Genomic DNA, 16103 nt, shown 5'->3' with positions numbered 1-16103 from the left:
GAAGATATTGATGTTACTATTAAGCTTGCTAATAGAGATACTGTCACACCACTTGGGATTGTTAGAGATGCTGAAGTCTTATGCGGGAAAATAAAATACCCTACTGATTTTCTAGTTTTAGATTCCCCACAAGATGACTTTTGTCCCATTATATTTGGTAGACCTTTCTTGAACACTGTTAATGCTAAGATAGATTGTGAGAAAGAAATTGTTAGTGTAAGTTTCGAGGATGTGTCTCATGAGTTTAATTTCTCCCAATTCCATAGACAACCTCGTGATAAAGAATTGCCTAGTAAAGATGAAATTATTGGTCTTGCTTCTATTGTCGTGCCTCCTATTGATCCTTTAGAACATTATTTGCTAGACCATGAAAATGATATGTTTATGAATGAAAAAAACGAAATAGATGAAATATTCTCTAAACAAATGCCTATTTTGAAACACAATTTGCATGTTGAGACTCTTGGAGATCCTCTTCCACCCAAGAGCGATCCCGTGTTTGAGCTTAAACAATTACCTGATACTTTGAAATGTGCTTATCTTGATGAAAAGAAGAGATATCATGTTATTATTAGTGCTAACCTTTTAGAACATGAAGAAAAGAGATTATTGAAAACTCCGAGGAAGCACCGTGCCGCTATTGGATATACTCATGATGATCTTAAGGGCATTAGTCCCACTCTATGTCAGTATAAATTAATATGGAGCCTGATGCTAAACCAGTTGTTCATCATCAATGACGGTTAAATCTAAAAATGAAAGAAGTGGTAAGAAATGAAATATTAAAGCTTCTGGAAGCAGGTATAATATATCCCATAGCTGATAGTATATGGGTAAGCCCTGTTCATTGTGTCCCTATGGAGGTATTACTGTTGTTCCTAATGATAAAAATGAACTTATCTCACAAAGAACTATCATAGGTTATAGAATGGTAATCGATTTTAGAAAATTAAACAAAGCTACTAGGAAAGATCATTATCCTCTACCTTTTATTGATCAAATGCTAGAAAGACTATTAAAACATACACATTTCTGCTTTCTAGATGGATACTCTGGTTTTTCCAAATACCTGTGTCACAAGAGGATCAAGAGAAAACTACTTTTACATGCCCTTTCGGTACTTTTGCTTATAGATGTATGCCTTTTGGTTTATGCAATGCATCTGCTACTTTTCAAAGATGTATGACTGCTATATTCTCTGACTTTTGTGAAAAGATTGTTGAGGTTTTCATGGATGATTTTTTCGTATACGAAACTTCTTTTGATGATTGCTTAAGCAACCTTGACCGAGTTTTGTAGAGATGTGAAGAAACTAATCTTGTCTTGAATTGGAAGAAGTGACACTTTATGGTTAATGAAGGTATTATCTTGGGGCATAAAATTTCCGAATAAGGTATTGAAGTTGATAGAGCTAAAGTAGGTGCTATTGAAAAAATGTCGTGTCCTAAAGATATCAAAGGTATAAAAAGCTTCCTTGGTCATGCTGGTTTCTATAGGAGATTTATTAAAAACTTCTCTAAAAATTTTAGGCCTCTTACTAATCTTTTGCAAAAAGATGTTCCATTTGTTTTTGATGATGATTGTTTAGAAGCCTACGAAATACTTAAGAAAGCCTTAATTTCTGCACCTATTGTTCAACCACCTGATTGGAACCTATCCTTTGAAATTATGTGTGATGCTAGTGATTATGTTGTCAGTGTTGTTCTAGGACAAAGAGTTGATAAGAAATTAAATGTCATCCATTATGCTAGTAAAACTCTAGACAATGCCTAAAGAAATTATGCTACTACTGAAAAAGAATTTTTAGCGATTGTGTTTGCTTGTGATAAATTTAGATCTTATATTGTTGATTCTAAAGTAATTGTTCACACCGGCCATGCTGCTATTAAATACCTTATGGAAAATAAAGATGCTAAAAATAGACTCATTAGGTGGGTTCTCTTGCTACAAGAATTTGATTTACATATTACTGATAGGAAAGGAGCTAGAACCCCGTAGTAGATAACATGTCTAGGTTAGAAAATATTCTTGATGACCCACTACCTATTGATGATAGTTTTCCTGATGAACAATTAGTCGTTATAAATGCTTCTCGTAGTACTCCATGGTATGTAGACTATGCTAATTTTATTATTGCTAAATTTATACCACCTAGTTTCACATACCAACAAAAGAAAAGGTTTTTCTATGATTTAAGACATTACTTTGACCCACACCTTTATAAAGGAGTGGATGGTGTTAATAGACAATATGTACCTGAGCATGAACAGGAATAGATCCTATGCAAGTATCACTCAGAGGCTTACGGAGGACACCATGCTGGAGATAAAACTGTGCACAAGGAATTACAATCTGGTTTTTATTGGCCTACTCTCTTCAAAGATGCTTGTAAATTTGTCTTGTCTTATGATGAATGTCAAAGAATTGAAAACATTAGTAGACGTCAGAAAATGTCAATGAATTATTCACTTGTCATTGAACCATTTGATCTTTGGGAATTTGATTATATGGGACCGTTTCCATCCTTTAATGGGTATACTCATATTTTAGTTGTTGTTGATTACGTTACTAAGTGGGTAGAACCTATCCCAACTAGTAGTGCTGATCATAACACCTCTATTAAAATGCTTAAAGAAGTTATTTTTCCGAGATTTGGAATCCCTAGATATTTAATGACTGATGGTGGCTCACACTTTATTCATGGTGCTTTCCGTAAATTTCTTGCTAAGTATGATGTTAACCATAGAATTGCATCTTATTATCATCCTCGGTCTACTGAGAATTAAGTAACAGAGAAATAAAACTGATCTTGCAAAAGAGTGTTAACAAATCTAGGAAGAATTGGTCTAAGAAACTTGATGATGCATTATGGACTTATAAAACTGTTTATAAAAATCCCATCGGTATGTCTCCATATAAAATGGTTTATGGAAAAGCATGTCACTTACCTCTTGAATTAGAACACAAAGGTTATTAGGCAATTAAAGAGCTCAACTATGATTCCAACTTGCCGGTGAAAAGAGGTTATTTGACATTAGCTCACTTGATGAATGGAGAACCCAAACCTATGAAAATGCCAAGATGTTTAAAGAAATGGTTAAAAGATGACAATGACAAAAGAATATAAAAGCAGGAATTTAATGTAGGTGACCAAATCTTGTTATACAACTCTTGATTAAGACTTTTTGCAGGAAAACTTCTCTCTAAATGGGAAGGGCCTTACATTATTGAAGAAGTTTATCGTTCCGGTGCCATCAAGATCAACAACGCCGAAGGCGGTGAATGGGCAAATAATCAAACATTTTATCTCAGATACTCCCATAAACGTTCAAACTAATATTATCCATACCATAACACTGAAGGAGTACATAAGGGAAACTTTCCAACACGCTCCAGAACTCTAAAAAGGAATAGATATATGATATGGTAAGTAAACCGACTCCAAATTTTTTTCAAAGGCAATTGTACTCCGTTTTGAAATATTTAAAAAATAGCAAAATATGTAGTCCGAATAGCGCACGAGGAGGCAACAAGTCGTGGGAGCGCGCCTCCCGGGCTTGTGGCCATCTCGTGTGTCCTCCGGACTTTGTTTTCCCTCAGATACTTGTTATGCACGGTAAAAAATTATTATATAATCTCCCGAAGGTTTTGACCACCGTATCACGACGATATCCTCTGTTCCTATTTCGAGCTACTTTTCTGACAGATCTAGATCGACATAACGTCTCCAAAAGCCCCCAAGGACAAGTTCTACGAGAAGGTCATCAACCACTACCTTCCGGAGGTGATGCAACACCCTCAATCCATTGAGACATGCAAAACCAAAACTGTGAGTATGAATACAGATTTAAAAGGATGAGTTTGGCTGCAGATTTAAGAATTTCAGAGACTCGTTTATCCTTTTACGATGGTGAGCCTATGCCTTGAAAGACAGAGGACAAGCCTTCCACATCATCAACCTTGTCATCACCATCTTCGAAGAAGGAGACTTGAGTACATGGGTATGGGCACTCCCATTGGCTTGTGACAAGCTTGGGGCATGTGCCCCGGTATCGTATCACTATCACATCTGTACTTTTATCGTTTATGTTAGTTCGATCATTTTGGTTATATTTTGATCTAGTAGAATAAAAGTTTTAGTATGATCTACTCTTTTAGTTTTGCTTTTGATCTATCTATGTAATCAAGTCCGAGAGTTATATAATAGAGTGGTTTTGAGTTGAGGGCTTTGCTCTCTTGTTTTGATCTTGGAAAAGAAAATAATATAAAAGAAATAAAAAGATTATATAATAATCTTATGAAAGGTGATGACTTCACATATAAGGAGTATGTCACATGAAATTTGTTGGAAGTTCACAAACATAGGTTTAGTCATTGTTGCAATTAATAGGAAGTAATAAAAAAAGATTTTATATATAAATATACTATCTTGAACCTCTTTTGTTATTGTGAGCATTCATTAAAATATTATATGCTAAAAAGTGAGTTGGACAAGGAAAACAACATAATGTGTTACGTTTTCTTATATCCGAATATAAGTTATATTGTCATGGATCTCCAATATGTTTAAGCTTACTTCTCATCTTATGCTAGCCAAATCTTTTACACCAAGTAGAGATACTACTTATGCATCCAACAACCATTAATCCAGTTTTGTCGTAAGAGTGCTCACAAAATATTATATGCTAAATTATTGTGTTCTTTGATAAAGAAAATGCTTAGCGAATAAAAATCTCCATTATTTTTACAAAATCACACTAACATGAGGAGCAGGTACATCACATGCTAACCTACTTAAATATTCATGATATTGTTAAATATTCATGATATTGTTGCAACGCACTGGCAATTATCTACTTTCTTCTGCGTTCCTAAATATAAGTCTTCCTAAAGACTTTAATATAAACTACACACGGATGAATATTGACGTATTTTAAAATGTAGATTCACTCATTTTGCTCCATATGTAGACTATATTGGAATCTTAAGAAAAAGACTTGTATTTCCGAATGGAGGGGGTAGTACATAAAATACATTAGACGAGCGTGTCTGTTTTTTCAGGCACACCACATTACAACAGACCAGTTAAGAGTTACTCCGGGACGGAGGGAATAGTTGACATCATAGGTTGGTAACACCATTTTTTAACACGCCCATCAAGCTGACTAACAGTCACCGGTAAGATCTATCATCATCTATGGCATATGCGTCACATCACATACTTACATATTACAGTATGCCAGAGGGTATGCCGGATTGGTCACGCACCAGAACGCAGATCGACAATCTCAAACCGCAAATTAGGTTTGAAATGCACGTTGGTGCAGGTTTCATATATTGGACCGCCATCCGTCGTCTCTCGGTGAGTATGGAACCCACTCTCACTGCACTCCCTGAGCACATCCATGCCTCCTGGATCTGTCAACCTGAATATACCATAGCTCCTGGAAGGTTTGCAAACAGCAGAAAGACTTTCAGACTTTATTCTACGATATTGTTAGCCAGGTGATGCCTAGCCAGGTGGCATCACCGCGGGCAATTAGGTATAACAATAAAATGAATGACTCGCCACTGCATGTTAACTTAATTTTAAGCAAGAAAACACATGCCTAGTAGGATCGGTGGGAGCAGCAACAATGGCAACAGCTTCTGGTAGCATGACCTGCATAAAGTTGATAGTTCTATGTAAAAAAAGTGATAACTGCATGAAAGTGTTGGATTATGGATGGGCTTAGGCCCATATAAGACAATAATCCCTGGTTAATCTCTAAGGCCCATGCATGTGTACGGCAAGTGGTGGAAAGTGTGGGAAGTTTAGTACCATACTGCTACAGTAAGAAGAGTAAGACCTCTTTATAAGGGCTGCTCCATCACATGCTATTGGGAGCTTGGAAATAGGAGTTGTACACGCCCGTTCCTCCTCCGCCGCCCGCCTCGCCACGACGTGCGCGCCGCGGGTTGCGAGAATGTTTCGGTTCTATGTATTGTATGTGCTCACATGCTTAGGTATCGGTATGAGATGCATACCGTTTTTGCCATGCTTACTGTTTACTCGTGGATTAGTGTGAGCTCCCCACAGATTGTTACACAAAGCCAGCTATTCTGAGATAAGACTACCGCTGTGTTTGGATGTATGTATTTGACCCTGGAATCGTGAATTGGTGTTGTCTAGACTCCAATACGGCTGTTTGGATGGATGATCACCGCATTGACTCTTGGAAACTTGCCTCAATTCTGATCTCTACTCTCACAATTGCATGCTCTCTCCCTTGTTACCAAGCTAGAGACGGTCCATAATCCTCTCAATTGTCTCGCTCCCGCAAAAGGTGCCGGTTCACTTGCCCCCAACAGAAACGAAGAAAGGGGCAGCACAGAAGAGGGCGGTGACCTCCCACCTCACAACCCCCAGCCGTCTCCCACCGCGCATCCAAATGTGTTGGTTAATTTGGTATTGCATCTCAATGTGTTGGTTAATTTGGTATTGCATCCCAATTCAATTCAGTGGGCTCAATACAGACATCCAAACGAAGCGTACATGTTTTTATCAATGTTGGCTCGCTAGTGCAAACCAGGGAGAACACAACAATCACACTAACTCAGTTAGGTCATGCTTCTGTAAATTTGCATTAACTTGGCTGGTCTACCCTGCTATAAAGTTAGGTGACAACGTTCAACTAAAGCACTGATGCAGCTTAAGCCCGATATGCCTTAGGCCGTGTACCATACAATATGTGATTTTTCCCATCTGAAGATAAAGTATCGGCTCAAAGGCCTAACAAGTGACAGCAAGTCAACCCCTACTCAATAAAGGATAGACCATGTTTGCAGATGACATGGTGCCTTTTGGAGTTAATATTGGTGAACTTGTGATTGTTTCTATTCAGCATTTTGAGAGCGAACTTATTATTTTATACATTTTATGCCTAGCAGCATACAAGCCCCTTAAGTGGTTTGATCATCAGATATGGCACTGTCGTACCAATACCAATAACTCAAAAGTTTCAAATGTGCGTTGTTGCATACAGATTAAAATCATATTTGTTAGCTACTCTAGTGGTTGAAGGATTCGGCAAATATAATTTCTAGCTGAATTTTTTCATGGAGGATGTCCATGGTATATGAGACTAGGATTTTCATAAAAAGAAGCAATATCCTTAATTCATAAACATCAACAAAACTTATTTAGATACCTGATAAGAGAATTGAGTGTGCAAATCGATCGACGATAGAAAGCATGTTTGTGAAGGGTGAGTCTGGAAAAGACAAAGCAAAATGTCAATTGTTGACTTAACTGTTAAATTACAGAAGTTACTGCATCTAAGCACGCTAAGAAAGCATATGCTCAAGTAACAAGTTTTGGTTAAAAAAGATGGATTCCATGCTGCTAAGTTCAGTGTGTTTTCTATAAGAAAAATATTGGTATTAATTGTGCTTTATGTTAATCTTCTTTCACAATCTTCTTTCAAATGTATTAGAATTGACAAACACAATAGTTTTAAATTGGCTGCAGCAATGGCCACAATTGCAGTATATTATTAAGTGGTGGAGGCTGTATTCATGCTTTTATTAACAGTAACAGTGGATATTCAATGGTAACCATTATGAATATATATCTTAAAATATTTATGTTCTTACCTCCCGTGATATATTTTTTTAAATAATGCTAGTTTCAAATCAGAAGACAGGAAAGTCAGATTACACACCCTAACTTGGCACTAAACACTGGATACACTGATATTATAAACCAACAGAAAACTGAATTCGATGAAGTATGGGAATGTTCAGATATCTACATGTATCCACCCTGCAGGGTAAAGTGACTGCTCTGATAATACGGCGTGTATCTCCTCCTCGTTAGAAGCTTGACACTGCATTTGGAAACAGGCAGATTCAGATAGATAAATGGAAGCAAGACACATTAAAGTAAGATGACAAATGATATGTTGAAAGGTAAAATGACAAGTTAAACAACATAATGCCTTTTTTTTTAACCATGCAGTTACTGACATACTGAGTGAGCAGTTCCTTCTTGCTTTGGAATGATCAATGTTGTCACATAATAAGTTCCATCCCTCTGCAAATAAATGTAAAATAAATTAAGACGCAAATGTGAATATAGCAAGACTATCAGTGGTCACATTGGTATCTAATTCTTCTCCCAACTGCACTTACAAATGAAGCACCAAGAATTCCACAGGTCTCTAGATTATTGCTTGTATTCTCCTTTGCAAGTTCCATGAATTCGTCTGTCAATCTCACTGACTGCAAGACACACATACATCAGCAATTTTATCTAAAACTTGAGTGTCTTCACATGCTCCAAGGAAGAGCACACACTCAGAGAAGGGGATTAGAAATGAAAACAGAACGTACTATTTGCATGTCATGCAAATTGCTAGATGCAGAAGACTGCCCAAATGAAGGTGTTGATTGATCATCCACGTATTCAGTATCATGACTAAAAGGAACATCGCCAAAGCTAGAAAGGTCTTCTATCCAAGAAACTATAGGAGACGGAAAGTGGTGCTTCACAGGGTAGGCGCCGATATCGCGATCCATTGTTGTTGGTAGATTAGCTTGGTAGTGGGTGATCTTTTTAGCATCTGCAGTATGTAGATACATCGTTTCACCACGTGTTGAACGCGTCCTGCATTTTCTGGTAGTGTTTTCAGATCTGCATGAGCATCACATGTCAAAATGTTATGAACTCATAATTGTAGCAGAACTACAGTCGAGATAAAGAAAAATAAGAGACTAGCTGGTATGGTATACCTCCTGCAACTCATGGCTGGGGGCGCTCAGTGGGGCCTAATTCCAACCTAGAAATCAAGAATTGTCAAACAATTAGGAACAGAGAAAAGAGTGGCAGCATTTTACTCATTTATTTTAAAATGTAGCAACTTCAGGAGATCTCAACAGCAGCAGCACGTGGCGTTAAGCATCAGGTAGTCAAACTAAACAGATTTGCTTTTTTCAATCCTAATAAAGAATGATCAACATCATCTAAAACACATAAAGTAGTGCTGCCATAGACCATGAACCCAGTCACATGCACCACTGATCAAAGCCTCAAACTCACGATCAATGGGGTAACAGTAGTGGCCGTGGCCACATATTGCTTTAGAAGAACAAAAATGTAACCATCTACTCCCTCCGTCCCGAATTATTTGTCGCAGAAATGGATGTATCTATAACTAAAAATATGTCTAGGTACATCCATTTTACATGACAAGTAATTCCGGGCGGAGGGAGTACATAATAATTAGTCTGATTAAGGATCAGCTCAGCTCGACATACTCCCTCCATTGACAAATACTCCCGCCATCCCGAATTACTTGTCGCAGAAATGGATAGAAATGGACTTAACTAAAAATATGTCTACATACATCCATTTATGTGACAAGTAATTTCAGGCGGAGGAAGTATAAGATATTCTAACTATTTTCTGAACCGAATGTATATAGACACGTTTTAGTGTGTATGTTCACTCATTTCAGTCAGTATGCAGTTCATATTGAAATATCAAAAGACCAAAACATCTTACACTATTTGTGAACAACGGAGGGAGTACCAGCAACCACCGAACTACCAAACATGTACGAAGACAAGCCACCACGTTGTTAGCAAAAAGAAAATTAAAAAAGGACAAGCTACCACCTCGCCGAAGGAGACTATCCTTATCTTCCCCCGGCCGGGGCCGGGAAATCTACTAATCTCTGTCCAAGAATTTCGTGGGCCGCCTGCCACCCAGCTAGGGCAAAGCAGCGGCGAACGCACGGAGAAGGGATGGGAGGTCGGGGAAGAGGGAAAGGGCGCTCACCGGGTGTAGTCTGGACTGGAGGAGTTTTGCTGGAGCCGAGAGGGGAAGCCGAGGGGGGAGAGGGGAGGGGAAAGGCGAGCAAACGATGGGCGCGTGATGCTGATGCTCTTGTGTTGTCCGACGCGACGCGAATCGAAAGCCGCAGCCGGTTTCAGAACGAGATTGCGTACACACACACATCGCCGTCAGAGGGGCCGTGCATGCCATACACATCATCGCCCGTCGCACGGAAAAGAAAAACGAGACATAATTTTGAGATAAGGACGACAAGTCCGAGGCCCGGAAGGTGCCGACGGGAAGCAAAAATGCATCAAAGGGAGAGCGCCGTGGCTGGCGGCGCCGCGGTGCGTTGGGACTCCGTGTCCCGTGTCTGCGTGTCGGCTCGTGTCGACGCGTGCGACGGTGCCGACCTGCCTGTGCCTGACGCAGCGTGGGACGGAGAGGGTGGACAGTTTGCTGGCGTGCGACGGTGCCGACCTGCGTGTGCCGGGCGCAGCGCGGGACGGAGAGGGTGGACAGTTTGTTGGGGAATCGGGAGGCGTCACGTTTGCGCGCTTGTGATCCGCAGGAAAGTTTCAGCTGACACCGCCGTTGATCTCAGATCCAACGCATCTAAAAGGCTGCTGTACCTGCACGCAATTCATAAACTTCTGAGGGGCTTCTTTGCAAAATGTTCTAGAGCCACACCTGGGAGACGTTGGATTGCATCTCAGGCGCGGGAGCGTGTGTCGGTACAAACCAGTTCTGCTACCTTTTAGTGTCAGGAAACGTGAAATCATGCACCATATCATTGAGCAGGACTTCACCTGATCTTGCTTACAGAGCTCAGTGTGATAGTTTCACACGCTATAAATTTATAAAATATAGGAGTCATATCCATCAATCATCTTTCAGTAGAGCAGCACACGCAGCCTTGTGCGAATCTCTTACGGTAGCATATTACATAACTAAGAAACCATGTATCCGCAAGTACAACATCCACACGGTCATTTAGAATGTTTACCAATCAACCGGTTGCTTTAACCCCTACATCATCAAAAAGCACCAACCACTTTAACGCGTCTATTTTACATGCCATCCCATCTACTATTCCTTGCTAAGGTGCATGCTAGTGACTAGCCATCTTTCCGGTTACAGAATCATCTGCGGCGTTTGACAAACAATAATTCAGAATCCTTTTACAGTGCCTGATTATATCCTGCTCCCTGCAAGGGAAGATGCAGTCAAATTTTCCAACACTTCTCAATCGACAACAGCAGACATGAAACATGCAGTGCAATCTCCTCCTTAACCCAGTGGAATAGATTATGATATCGCTCCATGATGAAGCAATAGTTATGTCTCGGTGTCCATTGATCCAGTGAAGAAAAAAAAAGGAAGAATTAACATTTGCGATCAAGAAGTCTACATTTAAGTGTCCAAATGGTTCGCATGCTGCTGACCATATGTAGAAGCTATGTATTCGTCACTCAAAAGTCTATTTAATAATTGTATAAATTCTGAAACATGTAAAATGATGTTGTCCTGTTGTTCACCTTATGCAGGATGAATGATATAGGTGCACTGTTGACAAATGCATAAAGCTCAGTGAGAACTGCAGCAATCAAAAATTCAGCACAGTGCAATGCATTTTCCAAGGAGAAAGAACTGGTTATATATTACTCACTCTGTATCAAAATATAAGGCGTTTTAACACTGACTGTCAAAAAATGTCTTATATTTTGATACAGAGGGAGTATTTACAAGTACAGACTAATGAGAATGGGGTGCCACCCCACGTTATAAGTTTGAATAACTATGTGCTGACTTACCATCATGACAGTTTAGCCAGGAGTTTTTCCACCATGCTTTTTTGTTGTAAGCGACTATAAGATTCTGATTCTTTTATTGCGCTTGATACAACAATGACATTACTTGGCGAAGGAGCATTCACCTACAGGACATAAATAGGGTATATAAGCAATTAACAAGCACAACATGCATTAATAATTTACAAGTCTTCAAAAGAGAAAGAAAAACACGATTATATTAGAAGCATACCCATACTCGACCATTCAGTCCAACAGCTATCTCAAATGATAGTTTTTTCCCAAGGGCCTCTAGAAGTGGACATGTTGGGGAACTTAAAAGCCTACAAGTAATCAACATAATAAATATATGAAGGAGAATAGTAATACTAGCACATTACTGAAAGATTATGGCATGCATTCATCTCACATTCTTGCCAGGCCAGTTGATGTTTCAAACGTATAACCACTTTTCAGTTGACCAAATTCAGCAGCTTTTCCACTTGCTGTAAAAGATAGTCCATATCATTATATTTTGGATAGCAGTACAAGGAAACAAATATGCAACAGTTTGGCCCAAAACACTGTACTCCAAGATCTTACAGCCATATGAGCCAAGATTCCCAACATGATGTATTTTTTAACTTCTAATTTTGAAACTCATAGAAATACTGAATTATGAAATTAGCAAGTTACCATCCATGCATGAAAGCTCTGGATTCATAATGCTATTTGCTTTCACCATTCTGGCATATATTAATGTACCAATCTGCATGAGAAAACACACAGTAAGTATTTATAATAAGCATGCATCAAGCTCAAGGAAGGAAACTGAATATTAGGCACAGAAACTGCAACCTTTCGGAATCATTACAAGCTGAGATCATATTTTTAAGGCATATACTCCCAACTTAAGTATAACACCCGCGTCCAGTATTTGACAAATTGTTACAACACAAACATCATTGAGTGCATGTAATGAATCTGAAACTACATAACGGGGCGGCTATTTCAATGTAACGACTGAGGACGGATCGGAATCAACAAACAAGTGAAATTGACCAAAAAATGACAAAAATGCATCACAAACAAAAACAGCTCAACACTTTTCGAAATTTAATTATCAAACCCTATATTTTGCATAAAAACAATCATTTAAAAACGTATGCGCTCCATACAAGATAAACAAAAAACTAAAAATTGCACCATGTAAGATTTCAGTATCTACTAAGATACATAATAATTTGATCCAATCAATGAATTCATGTTAATTTTATAAGAAAAAACATATGATATGCCAAATAGCTACTCAAAGAAAAATAATTTGACTGCAGCGCCTTCCCTGCCATCATTTTTAGACTCCTAAAAAATCACATACGTGCCATGCCATGCGACCACCACGAGATCTGCATGGAGCCTCGCCACATGACCACAACGGAACCTGCGTCGGATGTGCGGTCCACATCTGTGGCTCCCAGGTGGTGAACAGTCTGCAGGGAGCCCCACGCATGCTGCCGTCTGTCATCAGTTGTCACCAAGTTCGGAGGCGTGCCGTATGATGGGCCTGTTCCACGGCCAGGTGGGCGGCTACTGGTACCACAGCACTTTGGACCTTGGCAGCATACTTCAACGAGAAGGAAGGTGTACTCGGAACCAGAGGACAATGCACAGAAAGACGATTTCATAAGCATGTCCATGCATATGTTCGCTTTGTTTTATCTCAGTCAACACTAAAGGAAAAAAATAGACTACGAAAATGAGCCCAAGTAATACTAAAGAAAAAGAACTAGGATTTTGGATATTGCATTTCAATAGGGTAGATACAAAACTAATAGCGACTAGAAGTTAAAATGTTGCATTTCCATGTTGTATGCACTTCATTGGGTTTTCGCTGTTTAGACCCCGGGCCCGGATGATATACTATAAATGCTTCAATGCACTTGAACCCGCAGCCATGCTCCGTCATCCCCATACGAATCAAGAAGGTTACGGTGATGGCGGCGATGCTCAGTCCATATTGAGGCTGAGGTGGCGCGAATGGCCAACTGGCAAAGGCCATGGCGAGCTAGAGCATCAACAATTGCATGGACCGCATAAAAGCTGCCTTAGCGACGGATTCAAACGCCGGCGACTGTGCGAGCGTCGAAGGCGAAGGAAGATGGGGAGCACGAGCACGTCAGTGGAACTTACAAAACTGATGGTTTTCTGCTGTTACGACCCGTTTTCGTTGCCATGGTGCAGCATTTTCTTCCACAATTTTGCTACCATGCCAACATTTTTCTATCATGGCATCCCGTTTCATTAGTGTATCCCCGTTGCAATGCACGGGCATTTTCCTAGTAACTAATAAAAATGGTTCCTTCTTTGATGGCCAATAAAGGCAGAACAGCACTGTGCGCTTCACACAAAATAACCTATAATTGGAAGGAAAGGTTCTACAACCATTAATGACTCAATGTCATACCTCAAACTTTGGTATGTTCCTCCTTGTACCACCTTCAAATGAAAGAACTGGTAAAAAGGCCAAATTAGGCCCCTTTATGTCCACCAAGAAGTTCTGGAATAACCAAATCCAACTCAGCAGAAGGGAAAGAATCCATAAGAACACATCATACGCATGCAGAATAAATTAATTAAAGTAACATTTAAAATTATGCTTCTGGTCATCGCCCTATGGTAAAATTCGCGAATGCTCATTTTGACTTTAGATACACTCCATCCGTTCCTAAATAGAAGTCTTTTTAGAGATTCCAATATAGACTACATACGGAGCAAAATGAGTGAATCTACACTCTAAAATATGTCTATATACATCCGCATGTAGTTCATATTGAAATCTCTAGAAAGACTCATATTTAGAAACGGAGGGAGTATATTTCGATTGTAATAACAGGGAGGATGTCATCAGATCTATAATAAGATGGTTATAAAAGCGATCATAAGACTAGAAATCGAGCTGGAAGTACTTCTAAAGGCAAATGTATACTTACATCTGGTTTGGTGTCAACTACAATACCAAGAACCGTATCTTCTACAGAAGGTACATACTGCAAAAAAACAAGCATTGTATGAATAGGCAGTCATTGAATACTGAAAAAGCATACTATGCACAATCTCATATACTCCCTTACAGAGGGAGACAAGGTAATGTTTGGAGTTTATCAAACTGATTAACTGTGTTTGGAAAAGCTGAAGAGAAATCAACATGCTCAAGCAATGAAGAGTTGAAACTTGATCCAAAACAAAGGCCGGAACAATACATATACACTGCATACTTGAAAGGTAACTATGAGTCCATGACAATTCCAAATGAATGTTAGTGTGCATCAGTGCTGGAAGTTGCATAGCATTGTATTAACATGACCTGGTCCACAATAGTGGCACTTAGGCTTCCACATTAGTTTAGTGATATTGGTAGCAAGGGTCACAACATAGGAAGATCAGCATAAATTTCCTTCAGTCAAACCATGAGCATGAAGTGTGAGAAAAAATAGTTGCATGAAAAAACAGCATATGGTGGCTACAACGGTTTCTTTCAAGCAGAGATAAAATTCACAGATACAATATCCTACATAGGGACAATTTCTATAGTGTGAAAAAGCATCTATGAGCGCAAACCAGAGGACTCACCCTCTTCTGGGAGTTCTCCACCCAGTACTTGTTGGGCTTGGACAGTCGAAGCCTCCCAGCACTAGTTGCCTGGATAGTGTCACAATCCTGCGAGCCCCCCGAATGAACCGTAAGCCTCGTTACCCAAAATGAACCCCATTAAAACCCTAATCCCTAAACCTCGGACGGGGCAGCCGATTCCCACTTTACAACACGGGATGTTTTACCTGGCGCAGACCGGCGCCGAGCTTGATGGTCTGGTTGGTCATGTCGGCGAGGTCCAGGATGACGTCGCCGGGGACCTGAGCGTCGACGGCGAGGGGAGGCGAGGCGAGGGGGTTAGTCGAAATCCGCGGAGGTAGCGAGCTAGATGCTGGGATATCCAAGGGAAGGATGGAGGATTTACCACATAGCTGTCGACGAGAGCGGAGCGCTGCGGCTTCCTCGACTCCATTGCTCAGGGACGGCGGGCTGGCGGCGTGACGGCGTCGACGCTGGAGTAGGGTGGTGTTGTCTGCGCGGCGCGGCTGCGCTTCTTCGTTCCGATGCGCCTGCCTTCAGGAGTAGATGGGCCTGGGCCTCGAAAACAATGGCGCCGTGTTTGGTTTGGTGTCATTGGACCGAACTGTGAGGCCCCTTCCTTGTCAAGTGGTGGTATTAACTATGTCAAATTCACCTAAAAAAAACTATCTCAAAGGGAAAAGCTTACCTTCCGCCGACCGATCTCGCACGCGCATCCGCCGGCTCCGTGTCCGTCGGATCGCTTGTTGACCAGACAGACGAGAACGGCCTCGCTTTCCGTGTCACGCACGTTCATTTTTTGAAACAGAGCTATTGTTTCAGGATAAGCAGTCGTGCAGCTGGCCTCCGTTGACTCGTGTCTCTGG

General features: G+C 40.2%; 2 protein-coding genes across 5 annotated transcripts; both read right to left on the bottom strand.

Annotated features, from left to right (window-relative positions):
• Nucleotides 1-4976: 4976 nt before the first annotated feature.
• On the bottom strand, nucleotides 4977-10068 carry AMSH2 (associated molecule with the SH3 domain of STAM 2). Of its 3 annotated transcripts, none has more exons than XM_048707957.2 (9): nucleotides 9658-10068; nucleotides 8773-8819; nucleotides 8374-8674; nucleotides 8173-8262; nucleotides 8012-8074; nucleotides 7794-7868; nucleotides 7191-7253; nucleotides 5610-5662; nucleotides 4977-5444 (listed from the first exon to the last, which is right to left on the bottom strand). In XM_048707957.2, the coding sequence occupies exons 2-9, from the start codon at nucleotides 8784-8786 to the stop codon at nucleotides 5261-5263; spliced, it is 843 nt and encodes a 280-aa protein (XP_048563914.1). In that variant the 5' UTR covers nucleotides 8787-8819; nucleotides 9658-10068; the 3' UTR covers nucleotides 4977-5260. The 3 variants fall into 3 exon arrangements, with proteins under 3 accessions (XP_048563914.1, XP_048563913.1, XP_048563915.1); XM_048707956.2 differs by having other exon boundaries at nucleotides 9821-10063; XM_048707958.2 differs by having other exon boundaries at nucleotides 9545-9814.
• Nucleotides 10069-10636: 568 nt separating this feature from the next.
• On the bottom strand, nucleotides 10637-15823 carry LOC125531347 (uncharacterized). Of its 2 annotated transcripts, XR_007293163.2 has the most exons (11): nucleotides 15623-15823; nucleotides 15444-15518; nucleotides 15238-15324; nucleotides 14598-14654; nucleotides 14072-14164; nucleotides 12304-12376; nucleotides 12038-12113; nucleotides 11861-11951; nucleotides 11632-11753; nucleotides 11356-11414; nucleotides 10637-11025 (listed from the first exon to the last, which is right to left on the bottom strand). XR_007293163.2 is itself a non-coding variant. In XM_048695765.2 (10 exons), the coding sequence occupies exons 1-9, from the start codon at nucleotides 15668-15670 to the stop codon at nucleotides 11634-11636; spliced, it is 720 nt and encodes a 239-aa protein (XP_048551722.1). In that variant the 5' UTR covers nucleotides 15671-15823; the 3' UTR covers nucleotides 10637-11025; nucleotides 11632-11633. The 2 variants fall into 2 exon arrangements, 1 of the variants encoding a protein (XP_048551722.1); XM_048695765.2 differs by lacking the exon at nucleotides 11356-11414.
• Nucleotides 15824-16103: the final 280 nt, after the last annotated feature.

This window comes from Triticum urartu, chromosome 3A (genome assembly GCF_056163025.1).
Source record: "Triticum urartu cultivar PI428250 chromosome 3A, HENAU_Tu73, whole genome shotgun sequence".
NCBI classification, from domain to species: Eukaryota; Viridiplantae; Streptophyta; class Magnoliopsida; order Poales; family Poaceae; genus Triticum; species Triticum urartu.
Note: the sequence above shows the minus strand (reverse complement) of the source record. Positions and strands in the feature narration are given on the sequence as shown.

Excerpts from the sequence above, each read along its gene's own strand:
- AMSH2 (XM_048707957.2), bottom strand. Across the intron at positions 8,263-8,373 it reads ATTTGCATGACATGCAAATA|TCAGTGAGATTGACAGACGA; the intron begins GTACGTTCTGTT and ends TGTGTCTTGCAG. Across the intron at positions 5,663-7,190 it reads ACACTCAATTCTCTTATCAG|GTCATGCTACCAGAAGCTGT; the intron begins GTATCTAAATAA and ends AACTTTATGCAG.
- LOC125531347 (XM_048695765.2), bottom strand. The coding sequence starts at position 15,670 with ATGGAGTCGAGGAAGCCGCAGCGCTCCGCTCTCGTCGACAGCTATGTG. Across the intron at positions 15,519-15,622 it reads CTCTCGTCGACAGCTATGTG|GTCCCCGGCGACGTCATCCT; the intron begins GTAAATCCTCCA and ends GTCGACGCTCAG. Across the intron at positions 15,325-15,443 it reads TCGGCGCCGGTCTGCGCCAG|GATTGTGACACTATCCAGGC; the intron begins GTAAAACATCCC and ends GGGGGCTCGCAG.